The following is a 21,530-nucleotide window of genomic DNA, read 5'->3' as shown; positions in this document are numbered from 1 at the left end:
TTGAGTTGTTTTAGGATTATATCCATTTAGGATGGCTGTATTTTTTTTTTTTTTGTACTACTTTAGCACGTTTAATGAGATTCTATTGTAATCATGTGCCCTAACTTTATTGTTTAAAACTATTGTACTGATGATGTCCTAAGATACTTAGGATGAAATATTTATAATTAAATAATTTTCACTGTGGTTAACACGTGTGTTTCTTTTAATTAATATTACATAATAATGTCCCATATAGCAGTGAGCTTGAAGCTATCTGGTGTAAAGTCACGGCTTCTTCTTCCAGCTGCATTCCCACTCAAGCTGGGTCACTGCAGTGAATCAACCTCCTTCATTCAGTTCTGTCTAAGGTCATGTTCTCCTTTAGTCCAAGGTCTTGGAGATCCCTCTCTCTCAAGCTGTCCAGCCATTATTGTTTAGGTCTCTCCTTACTTCTTTAGTCTGGTGGCTTCATCTCCAGCACTCCCCTTCCCACATATCTTTTGTCTCACTGCATAGCATGACCAAACCACCTCAGCCTTGATTCCCTAATCTTCTCAGACACTTGGGTTACCTTCATTGTCCCCGATCAGTGAATTTTTGATCTTGCCCATGCTTGTTATACTACTTGCAAGTCTCAGCATTCTCATTTCAGCTATGTTCATTCTCTTCTCCCATCTCTGTGAAGTCAAGGCTAATAGGATGATATATGTGGTGGAGTGTTCCTATTGACCTGGTGGATCAGCTGCTGTGCGATTAAAGAATCTAAATTACAGTGACAGATTGAGAATATGTAGACTGCTGACACTGGTAAACAGGCGAAAGCAAAGTGATATGATTGAGTTCTGTAAACTTCTATAAGGGAGTTATAGATTATCGAATCCCTGGAGGTCTCAGATAATAATCATAATAAAATTCAGAAGCATTTTTTATCACATTTATTTGAAATAAATGTTAATATTCTACTGAAACTGTTTCAAATTTTTAAATATACTCTAGGAAACTATTGCTGGTTTCTCAGCTTCTTCTGATATCAAGAATATTGCAGTGGCTACTGAGGTTCGTCGCACTTGTAAACTTATAAAAACATGCAACGAGCTTGCTGGTATCTATAACATGCGAGAAAACTTATTTGAAATGCCACACACAGATTACTATCAAAAGTTAAATATTTTGGAGAGCAGTATTTCACCTTACTTTACTTTATGGGATTCCATAGCAGATTTCTATAAGGTATGGCTTAGTGTAAATTTCCCTTTAATTTCATTATGCATTTATTATTTATTATTATTTTAATTGAATTTATTATTATTATTATTTTAATTGCATTTATTATTATTATTATTATTATTATTATTATTATTATTATTATTATTATTATTTTAATTCCATTAGGACCATAAGGCACTAATCGAGGGATTGCTGTATGTTTGCAAATTTCCTTAGAATGATCCACTCCATAATTTGATTGATAATTGGTAGCGTTGCTTTGGGCCTGTAATTATTGATTAAATTTCTTTTTCCATGGAAGTTTTTTCACTTGGCAATGCTACTAATTATATATTAGGTTTTATCCTTTATTCAAGTGTTAGCAAACAAAGTTTGCACGTGAAGTACTTTCAGGACTGGGGCAACTCCTGGTGAAGGTGGTATAAGTTCTCATAACTTGCCTTAGTATCTCCAATAATGCAAAGCACATCTCCTTGCAGACATGTATAATGCTATGCATTAAGGGAAGGGCAGCCGTCTGGATAGTGGTCCTTCCCTTAATTCCATTTAAGAACATTTTTGTGTTCTTGTCCTATTTTGCTCTGGACTCGCCTTGTTTATTATTCTTTAGTATTTCAAGTTTTTCTTCCAATGAGATTACTTTTGAAATCATTTTCACATTTCTATTTTTTGCTCACTAATTCTTTTACACATGATTAAGGGTTAGGAAAATAATTTAAAATAAAAAAAAGTAAGGAAAACAATTGCACATGATATGATCAGCAAAATGCTATGTAAAGCAGATGACATAAATTTTGGCAGTAACATAGTGTATATGGAGATTGTGTAGTATGCCATTAAAAAATTACTTTGTAAAATATTTCAAATCAGTAACTAAATTATTTCATCCTGGTGAGTGATTTTTTAAATAGTAAGCCATAAAAAATGTATAGATCGAAAATTTTTAAAATCTGTAACATTTATTTTTAAGATGTATATAGGCACACCAATCGAATTTTAGAGGCGCACTAATCGAATTTGGGTATTGAAAAAAAATGATGCACTAATCGGGAGTGCATTAATCGAAGGATTGCTGTACAGAGAAATTTCATATCTCAAAAGCACAATACTGTTTTCAGAAAAATATGGGAACAACATCTCTCATGGAAGATTTTACAAACATAATTAATACCACCTTAGTTAAAAACAAAATTGTCATGGGCCTCTACACAGGTGGCTTAGAAACTACCTTCAAAATAGAAACCATATCACATGTTTCAGGTCAAACTGCAGTAGAGAGCTACTAGTAACCTGTGGAGTGCCATAGGAAGCTTTCCTCTCCATGGGCGATACTGAGTTAGCTTGGTCTACCTTTGTTATATATCGTTTATTCTTTTAATTTAATTGTACATTCCTTATATACCTTCTCTCTATCACTCTTTATTTCTGCAGTCGTAATATGTTTTTACCTAGACTCTGGTTTTTGTCTCCTTTTTGGACATAGACAAATTTATATTTTATAGCTGCGCCAGCCTATATCATATAATAGATAAAAAATACTATTCAGGGAGATATCACCATTAATCTTACACATATCTAATAATTCCTACTATCAGTCGTGGCCAATATTCTAGCATTTTAATTCCCTCCCCCGCTTGTTAGGTTCCAACTTGAATGAGTGGTGAGTTGACTCATTGAGCAGGCAAGACTCAGATTCGAGATAAAAATACATGTTTATTATCCACTCTATATATATCCTATAACTATATCAAAATACACATTAGATAAATCACTTATACATATCAATACTAAATTAAGAAAGTTACTTCAATTTTGAGAGCAGCTCAATGGATGCTTTAAGTGACATTCAAGCACATTGCTAACTACTGCATTCAAACATACAAAATTCTCTTATAGATATCCCTCTATATTCTGGGATTACTATGTAAATTTAGGTTCGATTTAATTCTAACTAGTATTCTTATATATTATTATTATTATTACTTCGGGTGACTCCAGGGAGTCCTTAGACTCATCGAGGGAGGCCCTAAACATCTTGTCCACACAACTATGCGACATTCTCGCAGTATCTATCATATCTTGCCTTGAACTCACTCACCGTCGTAGCACCCACAACAGACTCTGCCAGCTTATTCCACTCATTTACCACTCTAAAAGTAAAGAAACCAGCTCTAACACCCCTGCTAACCACACTCTTGCCCAGCTTCCATAGGTGTCCCCTAGTTCTCCCACCACCAGTCCTGATCTCAAAAATATCCTCTGAATTAATCTTATAGAAACCCTTTAGCAATTTGAATGTCTCAATCATATCTCCCCTTTTCCGCCTATCAACTAGTTTCTGCAACCCACAAATCTTCAACCTGTTCTCATATGGTTCATTCCATAGACCTGCTATCATCTTAGTCACTCACCTCTGGATCCTCTCCACCTCTTCTCCATCAAGAAGGAACCGAGGTGACCAAATCTGGGCACAGTAGTCAAGATGAGGTCTTATCAAGGCTCAGTACAGAGGTACAATAACTTGCTTGTCTCTGCTCGTCAAGGTATTTTTCAACAACCAAGTGAGTTGATGAGCTGATTTAGCTACTTTTGCAATGTGCCCCCTAAACTTCATCTCCCTATCCACCAACACTCCCAAGTGCCTGGCCTCATCAATCTCCTGGAGTACAGCTCCACCAATGTGGTATACTGCCGCTAATCTTTTCACCCCAAAATGCATAACCTTACATTTTGTCACATTAAACTGACATCCATTCTCCTTAGCCCAGAACTCCACTCTATCCAAGTCATCCTGCAAGATTTTGACATCTTCTGCATTCACTATTGCCCTACTCAACTTTGCATCATCAGCAAACAAATGAACTGTTCCTTAATGAATGGATTAAACAGCAATGCTCCAAGAACAGAAAACTGCAGCACACCACTAGTCGCAGGCCGTCTTTTGGACTCTACTCCTGAATAAACTACTCTTTGATATCTCTCCATCAACTACCCACCTGTCCATTTCACCAACTCTTTATCCATCCCCATATGCTACAGTTTACTGATTAGAATTCCATGTGGTATCCTGTCAAACGCCCAGCAGTATCACTGTAAACCCATTACCCTTATCCAGTTCAGCTGTCACCTTGTTATAAAACTTGAGCAGTTTACTGAGGCATTATCTACCCTTCACAAAGCCATGCTGTACCCTGTACAGTATCTCATTTTAATCAATCTATTCCTGTATTTTTCCCTTGACTATTTTCTCCAAGACCTTGACAACGACTCCTGATATGCTGATCGGTCGGTAATTTGCAACCGTATTCTTGGATCCTCCTTTATGCAGTGAAACTATTTTCCCCTCTTTCCACACCTTCGGAACTAAACCAGACCTGAGACTCAGATTAAACAACATGGTCAAGGGCACTGATAATTCCTTAGCCGCTTCACGCAAGACCTGTGCCGGTATACCATCCAATCCCACAGATGTATTCACATTTAGGTTCTGTAATAGACTATTCACCTCCACTTCATTCGTCACAATTCCCTTATAAACTAATGGTCCTTCATTTTTTCACTGTCACCACCTGGATGATATACTTTTGCAAAGTGCTTGCTCAGTAACTCCACTATATCAACTGATTCGGTGACCTCCTTACCATCGTCATTCCTTAAAATCATTTTGCCCTGTACAGTTTTTTTCCTTGCTTGCAACATATTGAAAGAACTGTTTGGGATTCTCTTTAGCTTGCATAGCTAGTTTCCTTTCATAATCCACTTTTGCTTTTCTTACCACACTCGTTATCCTTCTGGCCTGCACTTTATACCGTTCATATGCCTGCAGGTCACCCCTTTCTTTAAATTCCCTCCACAGTTTCTTTTTTTGCAGCTCAAGCTTAATGGTGTTATTCATCCATTTAACCCCTACTTGTTTTACTATTCGGACCCTAGGTATACAATCAGCCATAACCTCCTGTAAATGCTCCTTGACATATACGCACATTTAAATTCACCTCCTTCTAACAATTCATTCCAGTTCAAATTGACAATGGATATCAGGTCGTACTAAGTTGCAATATTCACTTAAAGTTCTCTATATTGCATTGTCCTGATATAAATTACATTACATATTAATTTCCTTCCTTCAATACGATCTTCTCGTAATTAGGTAACAAAAGTCTACATTACCTTCACTAAACCTGGATTAGGTCTGCAGGTCTGGCTTACCTTTGTTACGCCAGAGTGGTGGTCCCTTCCTTATCCCACATGCAGCGTTGTATTGTTACTGGATAGGCTTTCTCATCAGCAACATGGCTACTTTGATTTTGGAGATTTTTTCCTGGGGACCTCTATGAGCTCACAAACATTTATTAGGAGAACGTTTGCTCACTCGCACTGGAATTCCATCTGCCATATCACTAGGAGACTACTTCAATTTCCTGCCGCCACTCATCTCTGCCTATCGCACTGCTCGCATGACCAGGAAGCTCTGGGCACACCTTGGTGAAATGATCCAAAACCAGGAAGTCGAGAAAAAGCCTTGTTTGTCCTCACGGGATCCCTTTTATTCTCTCCGCACAACGCCCTCTTTTTTTCTCTGGGAACTCCTACATGCCGCTCTGATATTCTCATCCTCATGAATTTCTCTTAACTTTCTCTCTGCTATGTCAGCATAATTTCTTGGAATCTCCATACACTTCGCTTTCTGTGAACTACACTGCCTCGGGTCATACACCAGCAAGTACAAGACCTTTGGACCTAATCTTACGAGTTGTCCAGTGATTTATACTTGTTTAAGCAAATTCCATACAGTGGTATAATACAATATTTCCTGCTCATTAAAATAAACAAATGACATGCTGCTTTGATACATTACTATAATTCGTTACCTTATAAAATTGTAAAAATTCCTTTGTGTTTTGCCAAGTGCAAGCCTTTCTTTTCATTAAATTTTTTTGTTATTATGTTAAGCCCTGAATGATTTTTTTTTTCGTTCTGAACCAAAACCATTCAGGGTGCAACACCTTTGCTACGAGTTTCCCAGTGCTGTACTACCTGACCCCTGTCCTGAAGATATTTTCAGGTGCAAACTTTGTTTGCTCATACTTGGATAAAGGAATAAACTAAATTTATTGTAGTCTAACAAAGTGAAAAATAAACTTTCAACATCTTTCTCTAAATCCAGAGTAATTTAATAAAAAGGTGGCACACCTTTTGGCAACTCCTATAGGTAAAGATGACCTCGCGATTGCTTCTGCCTGGTATCTCCACTTCTGGGCCTGGCTCCCACTGAAGAGACCTCAATAAAGTTCGAAACTAGTCTGGGTAGTGGCCTTTCCCTTAATGCATAATATTATACATATCCACAAGGAGATGTGTTTTGCATTATGGGAGATACTGAGATAGGAGTGCTGTTAGCTTGGTCCACCTTTGCTACGAGTTGCCTGGTGTTGTACTACCTGACCCCTGTCATGAAAATATTTTCAGGCGCAAACTTTGTTTGAATCGTTTAAGAGGATGCCTGGGTTTTCTTTTTCCTAATGGCTTGAACTTTAAGGCTTGTTTTGGTAATCTTTCTGTTTTCATTCTTTGAACGTGTTCCATCTATTTATGTTTATATTTTTTAATTTTTTCTATTACTGGTTCTTGGTTTAATTCTTTTATAATTTCTTCATTTCTTTTGTGATCAAATAGGGTATACAGTTTTTCTCATAAACTTCATTTCTACTGTTGTTAATCTTTGTTTGTCTTTTTGTTTTATTGTCCAGATTTATCATTTATATGCACAATATTAACTAGCTACCTCTCAAAGGCAAGATCTACCAATACCCAGATGATGCAGTTATAATATCCATCCATCCATAATAATGCAAGCATAGCCCAAACAAATATGCATCATGACATAAATCTGCTCATTGACTGGCTCAACAAAAACTCCATACACCTAAACTCAGATAAGACAAAATTAATTCTATTCCGAAATCCACTGACTCGACCAGTTGATAATATATATATATATATATATATATATATATAACCATCCATCATCCACTCTCAAACATAAAAAACACACAGAACAGTAAATCCACTATCATCACTCAGGTTGAAACAATATGATACCTTGGAATTTACTTCGATGCAGATATTAACTGTAATAGCCACATAAACCATCTACAAAACAAACTCTGAACAGTAACTGGCAAGTTGGAACAATAACCATATAACAAGACTTCAGGCATGTGGGAACTATGTTAAAAGACATAGTTCCCACATGCCTGAAACAATAATATACAAAGCACTATGCCAAAATATACTAAGATATGCTATAACAACGTATGCGTTCTTTGCACACTGCAAACTAAATAGATTAATATCATTACAGTACAAAATGATGAAACTGATCTTTTGGGAACAAAGAGACAATACCGGCTTTATATTTACTGCAATTTCAGAACACAGAATACTAACAGCAGAGCACTTATGTCACTTTGCAGCTATGCTTAAATATTATTTCAATGCCAACTACAGGATAGCCAGAAATACATACCATATAACAAGACCTTAGACAACTAATTATATCACATACAAACTTAGGAAAACCTCTCTTAATGCGATTAATTAATCCATCAGTTAATAATGTGCACTAAGCAAATACAATAACCAATAGGCATCATTATAATTCATCCGTTAGTGTAAATTTGAAAGAAAATTTACAATATAAGCTACATTAAAAGATAAAATCATCAAAGTTAATAAAAATCAGTTGCTTAAATTTTTATTTAATGTCTAAACATTTGATCCAGCTACTGTTTTTACAAAAAAAATTTAAGTAAGGATATTTGAATAGTGCTGGACTTTTTTATCTTTTCATGCAATTTGCAATAGCTGGTGATCTCTTTATCAAGATTTTGTCTGGCTTTGAAGCTTCGTTCCTTATCAGGATTAGCATCAAACAAAATTTCCTTAACATGCTCAATGTGATTGAAAACTAGCTCAAATTCTTTTGCAGTTAACCTCTTAGTCATGACATTCTCTTCTTGTTCGATATGCACACTTCATATGCACACTGTTCTTCTAGTTGAAGGAGATCATTCTCATTTAATTCTGAATGGGAATTGAACAAGTTTCTCACATCTTCATTATCCAGTACATTAAATCCAAGTTCTTTTCTAATTGTAATGCACTGTACTGATTAAATTGTACTGATTTCTTTAATAATGTTATATCTTGGATTTTGCACACAATAAACTAACATAGGATTGAATTTAAAGTTGCCTTCTACATTGCCTCCTAATACAAGCATAAGACTATCTTTAGATACTTTGTATCCTGGTTGAAATACTTCAGTTTTAGCTAGGAAATTTTTTGTTGGCATACGCTTCCAAAAGAGACCAGTTTCGTTGACATTGAATATTTGACAATCATCATAATCACCCTCCTGAATTTACCCTTTGCAATTCTTCAGGATACTTGGAATAACAGATTCCCCACTTATTCTTACATTATGCAGTCCAGCTTGATTTTTAAAACAGTTAGACCATCCCAAACTTGCACTAAAGCTTCCACATTTCTTTTGATAATTTGGTCTCTTTCAATGATGTAAAAATATTGAGAGCTTTTGTCTGAATATTCCTATTATTATGAAGCTTTCTTTTTTTGGTTACAATCCTCAATCTAGAGTGATAGAAGATGTTCCATCTCGCTGTAGATTGGTGACAAAAAAGTTTGTGTAACGTTAAAAAATTGCGTTAACTGATTAATCACGCTTCCACCGGGAAATAGTATCATTTCACTCAATCATGCTAACTGATTATTGCACATATCGAATTCGCATTAAATGAAGTTTTCCTGTATAATAATCACTACGGAAAGGCCACTCAAAGCTTCTACATCCCAGATATGCTAAATAAACTATCTTTTGAATACAGGAACTTTACAAATTACAGTAGCATGAAAAGAGCCTTAGGGATGAATAAGAATAAGAAATACACACCCATATCTCAGCTGTCCTGTTAGAATGTACATCTCTAACCCGTTGAGATGCTTTAAATGTCAAAGATAGGGACATGCCCAGACTGCCTGTCGTGGTTTTACTACTTGTGCTCAATGTGGTAGTAAAGAACATGAAAATAAATCTTGCTGTGAAAAAAAACTAAATGTGTCAACTGTCAGGGAGATCATCCAGCTTACTCTTGTGCATGTCAGAAATGGAAAGATGAAAAAGAGATACAAAAAATAAAAACCAAACAAAACATAACATATCAGGATGCAAAAAGAAAGCTAGCCACATTACACCTGTTCTATGATCCTCTTATGCTGAAAAAGTAACAATTAAAAAAGTGCCAACAGCAACTCAAACATGTATGTCTATTCCACCATTTGATAATTTCACCATATCTGAACTTTACGATTGTAAGTGCTTCTCTGTTGAGCGCATTAATCACAAGACCTATGGTCTTACTCCAGAGACAACTTCTAAAATGGTCCCATTCAATGAAACTCATCTGTCAAAAGAATTATGGTGGAGACTTCACTCAAAGATAAACCACCAGACACTCGCACAGAAAAAATGGATACCTCGATACCACTGAAAGCAAACTAAGCATACCAACCGACCTTAACACATTTGATGTTTTGAACACTCTACCAGAGGAAGAGATGGACACTGGCTGTCCATACTTCCCTAAAACAGTGGATAAATATAAATCTGACAAAGGTCAAGCCCTCAACCTCTCAAAAACCAGACAAGTCAATAAAATCAAAACAACAGGAAAATTTTTACAATGGAACTGTCGTGGGATCCGCCAGAATATTGACGATATCAAGATGTTGTTGCAGAAACACAAACCTTTCTATTTCTGTCTACAGGAAACTTACTTAAAATCCAATGAGGACCATACCTTTAGGAATTGTACGTAAGGATAGAACTGGAGATGGTCCTACTCATGGAGGAGTAGCTATCCTAGTGGGCTTTCATACTCCTTTCCATCAGGTCCAACTTAATACTTCTCTGGAAGTGGTAGCAATTTGCTTCTCTGTGGGATTCCTTATTACAGTATATTCAATTTATTTACCACCAAATGCTGAGTTAATGAAATTGATCTTGATAACCTTATCTCGCAGCTGCCTGAACCCATACTTTTGATGGGTGACTTTAATCACAATACTCTATGGGGTAGTGCCAACACTAACAGACAAGGTCGAAGCATTGAAAAAATTCTTGATAATAATAGCCTTTTCCTTTTAAATAATAAACTCAATACTTTCTTCCATATGCCTACCCGTTCATATTCTGCAATAAAAAGACAAAGACAATGAAAATAGGCAGAAACATTGAAAACATCAGCTACGTCCTGAATGGTGAACATGTAAAACGTATTTGCATATTTAATTTACCATCTTAGCTAAAATTGTGCCTAAGAGCTATTTAGGCATAATTTTTAGTGAAGATATTATTATTATTATTATTATTATATGACACCTCCAAGAAGTCCAACAACTCATTGAAGGAGGGCACCTGCTCTACAGCTCTCCGCTTCCACCATGTCATACTCCATATCCACCAACTACAGTAAACTGCAACTAACACATTATTTTCACTAGTATTTTCAAACATTCACATTCATTCCAATGGTGGGATTCGAACCCACAGCCTTTTGGCTGGAGACTGGATAATCTAACCATTCAGCCAACCAGGTGGCAAATTATGATGGTCAATTAGATAGTAAATTAAATATCAAAATAGACAACAGAATTAGTAAAGCAGGTATAGTAGGAAGTCAGCTGAATAAATTTATATGGAAAACAAGAAAAAAATTAGTCAAAACACTAAATTAGCTGTATACAAGACAGTGCTCAAACCAATTTTAACACTTTCGCTGCCACACTACTTCGGCATAGTTTGTTCCCGTATGCCAAGCAATTTCACTTCTTCAAGGTCAGTACGGGTAATCTCGTTGCGGGCAGTAATCGACATACGAGTATACTCATAGTTGGCTTGTGTGGCGCATATACCCTCTGAGTATACACAGTTTTGCTACTAGCTCCACAAGCCAAGCATTTTCACTTCTTCAAGGTCTGTACGGGTAATCTCATTGCCGGCGGTAAGCGTCATACGATATACTCTTAACTGGCTTGTATGGCTCATATACCAACTACAAGTATACTCCTAGTTGGCAGTGAACGTGTTAACTTATGGATCTGAGAGCTGGGTTAGAAATAAAACACTTGATCAAATAGTGGAGACTTCAGATATGAGAGTACTGAGAAAAATTAGTGGAGTGAACAGATGACTTCAGTGGCAGTATCATATTAAAAATGAGAATATTTGGAAAGAACATTGCCATTGTTAGCATTCAGGAATGTGTTAGCAAAGCTAATCTCAGGTAGTGTGTCACTTAAACAGAATGGGAGAGAAAGATAAGCAAAACAAGCTTTCTTTACTAGTTTGGCAGGAGAAAAATCCAGAGGAAGTTGTCAATGCTAGGAGGGTGAATGAGTTTAACATTCAGTATAATAGATCTGTAGCTCACTGAGGCTGACCTCCCCTTTTGAGTCTCTTGACTCTATAGAGGTTTGTTATAATGATAGCAATGATAATAATGATGATAACAAAAAATCTTAGAAAAGAAAAAAAATTACTCAAAACACTAAATTAGCTGTATACAAGACAATGTTCAAACCAATTTTAACTTATGGATCTGAGAGCTGAGTTAGAAATAAAACACTTGATCATAATAGTGGAGACTTCAGATATGAGAGTACTAAGAAAGATTAGTGGAGTGAACAGATGGCTTCAGTGGCAATATCATATTAAAAATGAGGATATTAGGAAAGAGCATTGCCATTGTTAGCATTCAGGAGTGTAACATGGCGTTGCCGCGGTTCGCTTGGTTTCGACTGCATTACAATCGCGGTTCTCCATCTGTCGGAGCACCATGGTAGTATCAGTATATTTTCAGCTATATAATTGATTCATTTTCTTTTGCAAATAATGCATTAATTTTATTTTTGATCTTTGTCATAATAGTTGAAGGAAAGATTTGAAAGTGATACTCTTGCTATGGACAAGCATGAATTAGATGCTAAAATTCAAAAGGATTATGATGAAATCAGTAGCTGTGAAGAATATTTTGCTGACTACAAAGGTTTGTGAGTTTTTATTTATTAGAAATATGTCCAATTCGGTAACTCAGTATTCTTCCTTTCTGTTCCAGATTAAACAAACAAAAAAAAAAAGGTGCAATACATGCTATGTGTTTTTTTTTTTTGTACTTTTTAATGTAAGAATTGTTGTAATCCTGGTGGAATTGAATATGAAATACCCCCCCCCTCTCGTTTTGACTTTTCTCATTTTGTCCTAAACCAAATATATTACTAACTACATTAGCTATAGCTTTTGCATTTTTCCATACATTCATTAAAAAGAAATGAAAAAATCATCTACCTAATCCCTGCTATGAATTATAGAAATATGAACTTTATTTAAAACTTCATATTTCTATAATTTAAACCATCTGAAATAGTGGTATCCAAAATGTAGCTTCAGATATTTGTCATTCCATTTCATTTCAAGCTGCAGTCTACTTTAAAAAAAACCATATTATTATTATTATTATTATTATTATTATTATTATTCAGGCCTCCAAGGAGTCAAAAGACTCATCGAGGAAGGTCCTTCCTAAGACAAAAAGTCTGTCAAGACTTATCGAGGGGAGGTCTCCCCCTGAGAAACACAAAGTCTATCATACCACTCTTTAAACTCACTGACCGTTCTCACTCCCACCACTCCATCAGGCAATGCATTCCACAGCTCAACAACCCTCCACACAAAGAAACCACTCCTTACCCTCTTGCTCACATTTTCCTTTCGTAACTTCCAGGGATGGCCTCTTGTCATCACTCCTTCCCGCTGTTCAACCAAGCGAAAGAACTCACCAGTGTCAACCCTGTAACCACCTCTCAACAATTTAAAAGTCTCAATCATATCACCTCTCCTTCTTCTATCCACCAAACTCTGCAGTCCACATTCTCTCAGCCGAACCTCATAACTATCCTTGTACAGTCCTGAAACCATCTTTGTCATCCGTCTTTGTATCCTTTCCACAGTTAATTTATCCCCTTCAAATCCTGGGGACCAAATCCGAGAACAATAGTCCAAGTGTGGTCTGATCAGAGACTTATACAACGGAATGATAACCCTCTTATCTCTGCAGGTCAGTGTCCTTCTCATAATAGCAGCAATCCTCTGTGTTACCTTCACCACCTTTGCAATATGTCCCCTAAACTTCAGGTTTCTATCAATCATCAACCCCAGATCTCTTGTCTCCCCTACTTCCTCCAGTATAACTCCTCACTAGAGTATGCAGCATCACATCGATGTTTCCCAAACCTCAAGACCTTACATTTTGCTGCATTAAACTGACACCCCCATTCATTTGCATATCTATCTAGCTTATTCAAATCCTCTTGCGGGACTACCACATCTGCACTATTACTAATAATCCTTCCCAGCTTCACATCATCCGTAAACAACTGAATATCCCCCTGCAATCCACTGGTTATGTCATTGATATAAAGGTTAAACAATATAGGTCCCAATACCGAGCCCTGTGGGACCCCACTTGTAACCCTCTGCCTCCTGGAAACTGCTCCACCATACACAACTCTCTGATACCTATCAGACAGCCAATCCTGAATCCAGTTGACCAATCTGACATCCAGACCCATGTGCTTCAACTTAAATATCAGCTTATCATGTGGCACCCTGTCAAATGCCTTCGCCAAGTCTAAGAAAATTGCAGTATATGCCTTTCCCTCATCTAATGTTCTTGAAACTTTATTATAAAAGGCTAGCATATTGCTAGAACAAGAGCGTCCTTTCACAAATCCATGTTGATTCTCACAGATAACATTACCCTCATCTGAACAATGCTGTATACGGTCCCTTACTACTTTCTCCAAGATCTTAACAACTACTGATGACACACAGACTGGCCTATAATTAGACACTTCCATTCCCTGGGCACCTTTGCCAAAGCCAGACTTTCATTGAAAAGCCACGTTAAAGGCACTGTCAATTCCCTAGCACATTCTCTCAAAACTCGTGGTGAAATACCATCCAGTCCCACAGCTTTACTGACATCCAGAGTACTCAGTATCTGAAACACACTCTCCTCCTGTACCTCCAGACCTCGAACCAGTCCTATCCCTCTAGCATTAAAACTGACTCCTCTAGGATGAAATACTCCAATAAAGTGGTCATTGAACAATTCCACTATGTCTTCTGCATCAGTCACTCTATTCCCATTTTTATCCCACAATATCATTCTTCCACAGTCATTTCTCCTCCTACTGGCCACATAGCTAAAAAATTCCCTAGGATTTTCTTTGGATCTTAGGGCCAATCTCCTCTCATATTCCAGTGTCGCTTTCCTTACCACACTAGTCACTCTTCTGGCCTGTGTCCTATATTCCTCATGCATATCTTCACCTGTCTCCTTATATCTCTTCCATAGCCTCTTTTTCGCATGCAATTCCTGTTTAATATTGTGTGTCATCCACTTTACTCCAAATTGCGTCCTCTTCTTCACTCGTGGTATACAACTTACCATTGCTGATAACAAATATTCTTTCACAATTTCCCATGCACTGGTGATATCCCGGCCTTCCAATTCCTGCCTCCATGAAACTTCCCGAAGTTAACGTCTAAGACTATTATAATCATCTGCCTTATAATTCCACATAAGTTCCCGTCTCTTTGATACTCCTGCATGTCTATTCATTTTCCAAGTCAACACCATATGGTCACTCTCTCCAACTGGTGGGAGAGACATCAACTCAGTTATTATCGACTCTTCTGATGCTATAACCAAATCCAAAACTTTTGAACCTCTTGTTCCCTCTGTTACATGTTGCCTAAGACATTTGTCCCTCAAGAATTCTAGAAATTCCATTCCCCTATTGCTACATGCATCTTCCTCTCTCCAATTTATACTACTGAAGTTAAAATCTCCCATAACAATCATTCTTCTTGCACTTGCCAAACTTAGCTGTCTAAACATCTCCTGGTCCCCATCCTCTGTGCTCCTGGGTCTGTAGCAACACCCCACTAAATATCCTGTCTTGCCTACCTCTACCTCACACCATATGCTCTCAAAATCATTTGTCTCACTTCCAAATTCTCCACTCTTAGAGGACATAGGTCATCACTTATCATAAGCAGTACCCCACCATCATGCTTTCCCCTCCTATCCTGACGAAAAATGCTATACCCAGCGACTTCTATTCCTGTTGTTATATCCCCTTCTGTCAACCACGTCTCAGTGATCTCAATAATTTTTGGCCAGGCTGATGCTATCTGCGCCACCAATTCCTCTCCCTTATTCCGGATACTCCTGGCATTAGTATAAAGCATATAAATGCCATTGTTTCTATACCCAGCTTTATCCCTTCTAGACTCCACTGGGCTCAGTGTTACCTGACATTGTCTCCCTTCTCCAAAGTATCCATTCCCACAAGAGGCCACCCCTGCTATCAGACACTGACTCGTTCAGAACAGTAATATCTCCAGATGCCTACGTCCTTCCTCATTCAAATGTAAACGGTCTCTCGCATACAATTCCTCTCTTTCCTCAAACGCACTCCAAGCATCCACATATACCAGTCTTCTCTTGTCACACATTCTCGCTATTATGCCATTCAATATCACTGCTCTTCTGCTCAGCTCATCATTATCATACCTAGGCAACACGCACACTATTTTTCCTCTCTCTGTCTTCTTCCGTACAGTCTCAAGCAAAAATCTCATATGTCTCGCTGCCCGACTTACATTACCACTCAAGTCATTCGTTCCTACCATCACAATCATCTCATCCACCCTTTCACCTCTCTTAATTGCCATAGCCACCCTTTCTATTGTTCCTCCTGGCAAACAGTCCTCATGCATCCTATCTTGAACACCATGGATCATTGAGTCGCCATACATTATACCTCTTACCATTCCCTCGCTCCTATTGCTTCCATTCTCTCCTCTTCTTTCATTCCCATACCTCTCTCTTCTACTGTTTCCATTCTCTCCTCTTCTAGCACTCCCATACATCTCTCTCATTCCCTCTCTCCTATTGTTTCCATTTTCTCCACTTCTAGCACTTCCATATCCCTCTCTCATTCTGTCTCTCCTACTACTGTTTCCATCCTCTCGTCTTCTAGCATTCCCATACCTCTCTCTCATTCCATCTCTCCTACCGTTTCCATTCTCTCCTCTTCTAGCACTTCCATATCTCTCTCTCATTCCGTCTCTCCTACTGTTTCCATTCTCTCCTCTTCTAGTAGCCCCATACCTCTCACTCATACTCCCTAAATTCTCTCTCTCTCCTACTCTGATTTGCCTTGCATTTATCTCTTCCATTCTCCTAATCTTATCTTTCATACTTGTGCTCTCATTCACAAGACATTCCACCTCCTCTTTCAACTCATCTGTCTCCCTCTGCAGGTCAGTTACTCTTAATCTAAATTCACTCTCCCAAACAAAACCATCTCCTAAACTTTCACAGTCACTCACACCTTCCACACTATCAACTATTATTTTCTCATTCTCTCCTATCACACTACTTGTCTTCCTACATTCATTCCCATTCCTGGAGCAACAAAGTCGGATATCGATATATCTAATGTACTTATTTCCTTCAACTGCCTGCATTTTGCACACATACGCTCTCCACTCTCTTTAACAAGCCACATATGTAATTCCCGAGATGCATACATGCCGCAAGTACTGCATGCCACAAAGTCCCTTATGATATTGCTAATAATTGAGTTCTTAAATGGCGGAGGACTTGGCGTTACACCACTTGCGACTGCTGCTGAATCCACCATCATTCCTTACTGCCGAGTAGCGTAATCGTAAACCAACATAGAAAATCAGAAGTGATACAAAATAGTACTGTAATGAATAATCTTCCAATTATTTTATATGATAAAGTAAATTGCATTTGCATCTTTTTTCTCATTTCGCTTCATGCTTAGTTGGGTAATATGCACATTATCTGCATTCTGTTTTTATATACATAAATACACTTTATGTTGCTTTTGTAGTTTTTGTTAAAAGTTTTCTGTGATACTTGTAATATTGAGTGTTATTTAATGTAATCCTAAAATGCTGTTCATATGGTTATCATTGTTTCCCAATATGCATCTTAGGAATGTTCAGGTAGTATGATAGTATTTTTTTTTCTCACATGAATCTCATCTACAAGCAGTTGGAATCTACAGTGGTGCCAATTGTAGGCAAAGGCTGAGGAGAGGGAACTTACTGATGTTCTTCTTGAAAATCTAGCAGTTGTAGCTGCTAGTGAATGCTTGGTCTGAAAGGCTTCCAGAGATGCCAACTAGTTAGCATATCTGCTCTCCAGCCAAAAGGCTGCAGGTTCGAATCCTGCCATGAGCATGGATGTGTGCGATTGTCTGTGAAAATACTAGTGGTAGTGGTGTACAGTAGATGCCATTTGGAAAAGTTGGTTAAAGACAAAATTCAAGAATGGGTGGATCAGGATATGATACTCTATAGAGGCCAACATGGTTTTGTTAAAGGTAGATCCTGCCTTAGCAAACTATTAACTATCCATAATAGAATAACATCAGAGTTGGACAAAGGAACTGGCTACACAGTGGTACTTCTGGATTTTGCTAAGGCTTTTGACAGGATACCCCATAGAACACTGTTACGCAAATTGGAGCAGATGGGAATGGATATTAAATTGGTGATATGGATAGGAGAATGGCTCAGGGAGAGATACCATAAGGTGGTGTATGGAGGAGCCGAGTCCAGAATGAGGCAGGTGACCAGTGGTGTGCCTCAGGGCTCTGTGCTTGGGCCAATGTTGTTTAATTTGTATATAAATGATATAGGAAACGGCTTAAAGGGAGATATTCAGTTGTTTGCTGATGATGCAAAGTTGTGTAGTGCAATAAAAAATCAAGCTGATGTTGAAAGTTTGCAGGAGGATTTAAATAAGCTGGTAAAATGGGCAAAAGAAAATGGATGTCAGTTCAATGTGGAAAAGTGTAAAGTCTTGCATTTTGGGATTAAAAGATTACCAGCTGTGTACTACATAGATGGAAAGGTACTCCAAGAGATTGATGAGGCTAGGGACTTAGGGGTATTGGTAGATAAGGAGATGAAGTTCAGAGGACACATTGCTAAGGTGTCCAAGATTGCACATAGGATTACTTGGTTGTTGAGGAACACACTGACATCCAGAGATAAAGAGGTTATTATTCCCCTTTATAAAGCATTGATACTTCCACATTTGGATTACTGTGCTCAGGTCTGGTCACCTGGATTCCTTGGAGATGAGGAGGCTGTGGAGAGGGTTCAGAGAAGAGTGACCAAGTTGGTGAGTGATATAAAAAATGCTCCCTACATTGATAGATTGAGAGCTTGTGGATTGCAGAGATTGGCTGATAGGCGAAGAAGAGGGGATATGATAGAAACATTCAAATTACTAAAAGGTTTTTATAGGATTGATGCAGGGGAAATGTTTCAGCTGTGTGATAGTGATGGAAGAACAAGAGGTCATCTCTGGAAATTAAAGAAGAGTGTGGTTAACAAAGGTGGCAGAACAAGGTTTTTTGCCTGGAGGGTGGTGAATGAGTGGAATTCATTGCCTGACTTTGTTGTGAGCTCTTCATCTGTAAATGAATTCAAGAAGAGATATGACAGATATTGTTTTGCTAGTTTGGGTCTCCCGCGATGAGTCTACTGACTCCATGGAGATACCCGTAATAATAATAATAATAAATTTGTGTAGATGATGCGGTTGGTGGACAAGGTTCAGTGGTGGAGACAGAGAGTTGTAGAGTTGATGCCCTCCATCAATGAGTCCTGGACTCCCTGAAGGTGTTAAATGATAATAATTAATAGCCGATGCCATAAAAGAAGAAGAGGATAAGTAGATTTGGTGGATTTGCAGTTAGATTGTAAAAAAATATCATTCTAGCTGCTTAAGTTTAACCTCCCAACTAGCTTGAAGTGGATGAAATACCCATACTGTCTTAGGATTTTTCGTGAATCAAAACACGAGTGCATTTTGCCTTTTATCATGAATTACTCTCCACTGTTAATCTCTTTATGGTGATGGTAGAAACAAAACAAATAAACAAAAAGAAAAAAAACCTCTCGAGTTCTAAATATTACAATTTTTTCTGCTGTTTGTTACCATTTCTGAAAGCTATGTCTTAGAAATCCCAGATAATAATTCTCTCTTCTTGAGGAAAAGGCTTAGATTATTCTCACTATTATTGAGAAAGAAAAGAAAGAACATCTCCTGAGAACTCACACTAAAAAGCCCCAAGCAATTGTGCAGTATACATCAGCAGTATATCTTTCAATATTGTGATTTGTTTTAGTTGTTTGATTAATTAGAAGAGAAATACTAAGATTTCTATTACTTCACCATGCAGGTATTTGAAACCAAATTTGGCAGAATATTTGATTAATCCTTATTCCCAAAGTATTCTGTGTCTGTATATTGTGCATGTTCTTCCAGCTGGTTTGCTTGTTTTGAGGGACAAAAAACCCTCTACTCCTGTATGAAACCGGCTAATTCACCATTTGATTGAAAATACCTGATAGAGATTCCTCATATCGTAGATGGGATTGAAACCCAGATCTTTCCAATCAAAGGGCTTATCTAAACTTCCTTGTAGTACAAGGAAATACCAAATAATCATCAGAATAAGAAAAATATGTACTATTTTATTTATTTTATTTTATTTTTTTCAAGTTTGGGTTCAAGGCATGTTCGAGACATATAAGTTGGTAAGGGATAATTACCAGATTAGCTTAGATTAGATTTATTATAGAAGATCTGGAGAGAAGGGGAAGAGCAAGAGGCCATCTCTGATAGCTGTATAAGGTTAGTATGAGCAGGGTAGTGAGTAGCAGATTTTTTTCATGGAGAGTGTTGGGTGATTGGAATACATTGCTTGAAAGTGTGGTGAGTGCATGAACAGGGAATGCGTTTAAGTTATGATGTGATCAGTGGTGTGCATGTGAGAGTGGGGGCCTCTCACAATGAATCTCTTGACTTCATGAAAGCCTGTTGATGATGATAATAATATTTACAATATTCTTTCTTTCTTTTAAAAGAAAGGGCACATGATTATTTTCTCATTTTTGCCAACTGGACATCGAAAATAATTATAAAATGGCATCAATAACTGATATTGCATTAGTTGCATGTTACACAGACAGCTTAGCAAATACAAAATTAGTTTCAATTTGTAATGTGAAAACCATGTAATTGGCGGGGGGGGGGGAGTAGGAGAACTTAGCTGCAAGTACTGTAGATAACATTATTATAAATGCCATTCATTTTCTGAAAATTGAACTGTATAGGTGAAACTTTAAGCATTCTGTAAAGTGATTTATTACTAAATCTGTAAATAAACAAGGCATAATTTAGAAGAAACAACTAACTTTTTAATAAATAGTTTTACAATTATGTTATAAAATATTTGTTTCATGAAAGCAATTATCATTAGTTAAGATTTTTTGAGAGCAAAAAAATTGAACACTTATCTAACCATCATCAGGCGATATTGACAGCAATAAAAAAAATAACTGGCATTTTACTTTCTTTTACTAGACTGATACAAAATTTATGTGCATTAATTGATAGCAACAAATCTGAAAACACACCCCAAATCAACATCACCAGAGTTAAGGATCGATACTATCAACATAAGAAGCCTGAATGGCAAAGAAATGGAGCTAGCTGAGGAATTGGATAAGTACCAGATCGACATATAAAGGGGTGACTGAAACAAAAAAGACATTAACTGGTGAGATCTTTCTGAGCAACAAATACAAAATGTTATATTCAGGGGCAATGACAATCAAGGAAAAGAATTAGCAGCCATAGTATTATTCAACACAAAATACGAGGCTAATCTTCTTAAATGGCAGTCAGTCTCAAGTAGAGTAATGTGGGAAAATATCAGAATGGGGAATTGGACAATGAGACTTATTTGTGCCCATTCCCACAGAAGGTTGTACTAAGATAGAAGTGGAGGAATTTTTTGATGCTTTAGAAAAAGCAACTGACACAATGAAAAAGGAATAGTTGGTCCTTGTTGGGGATCTAAATAGCAGAGTAGGAAATGATTGTCAAACATACAAAAATATTTTGGGAAAATTTGGAGAAAAGAGCAAAGCTAATAATAATGGCAAATACCTGTTGGATTTCTGCTCAGGACATGGAATGGTTATTACTAACACCATGTTCCAACATAAAAATGTGCACAAATTCACATGGAGAGAGAGAAGAGGCAAGGAA

General features: G+C 37.3%; 1 protein-coding gene across 1 annotated transcript in view; it reads left to right on the top strand.

Moving 5' to 3' along the window:
- sac (sterile affecting ciliogenesis) overlaps nucleotides 1–21,530 on the top strand; it is a 515,109-nt gene that overhangs the window by 411,991 nt on the left and 81,588 nt on the right. The window contains exons 15-16 of the mRNA XM_090399395.1: nucleotides 979–1,212; nucleotides 12,221–12,338. Of these exons, the coding sequence (XP_090255521.1) occupies nucleotides 979–1,212; nucleotides 12,221–12,338 (352 nt within the window). The remainder of the gene's footprint in view (nucleotides 1–978; nucleotides 1,213–12,220; nucleotides 12,339–21,530) is intronic.

This window comes from Typopeltis vanoorti, chromosome 10, assembly GCF_054136105.1.
Source record: "Typopeltis vanoorti isolate ZY-2024b chromosome 10, IOZ_Tvanoo_1.0, whole genome shotgun sequence".
Classification (NCBI taxonomy): Eukaryota; Metazoa; Arthropoda; class Arachnida; order Uropygi; family Thelyphonidae; genus Typopeltis; species Typopeltis vanoorti.
Note: the sequence above shows the minus strand (reverse complement) of the source record. Positions and strands in the feature narration are given on the sequence as shown.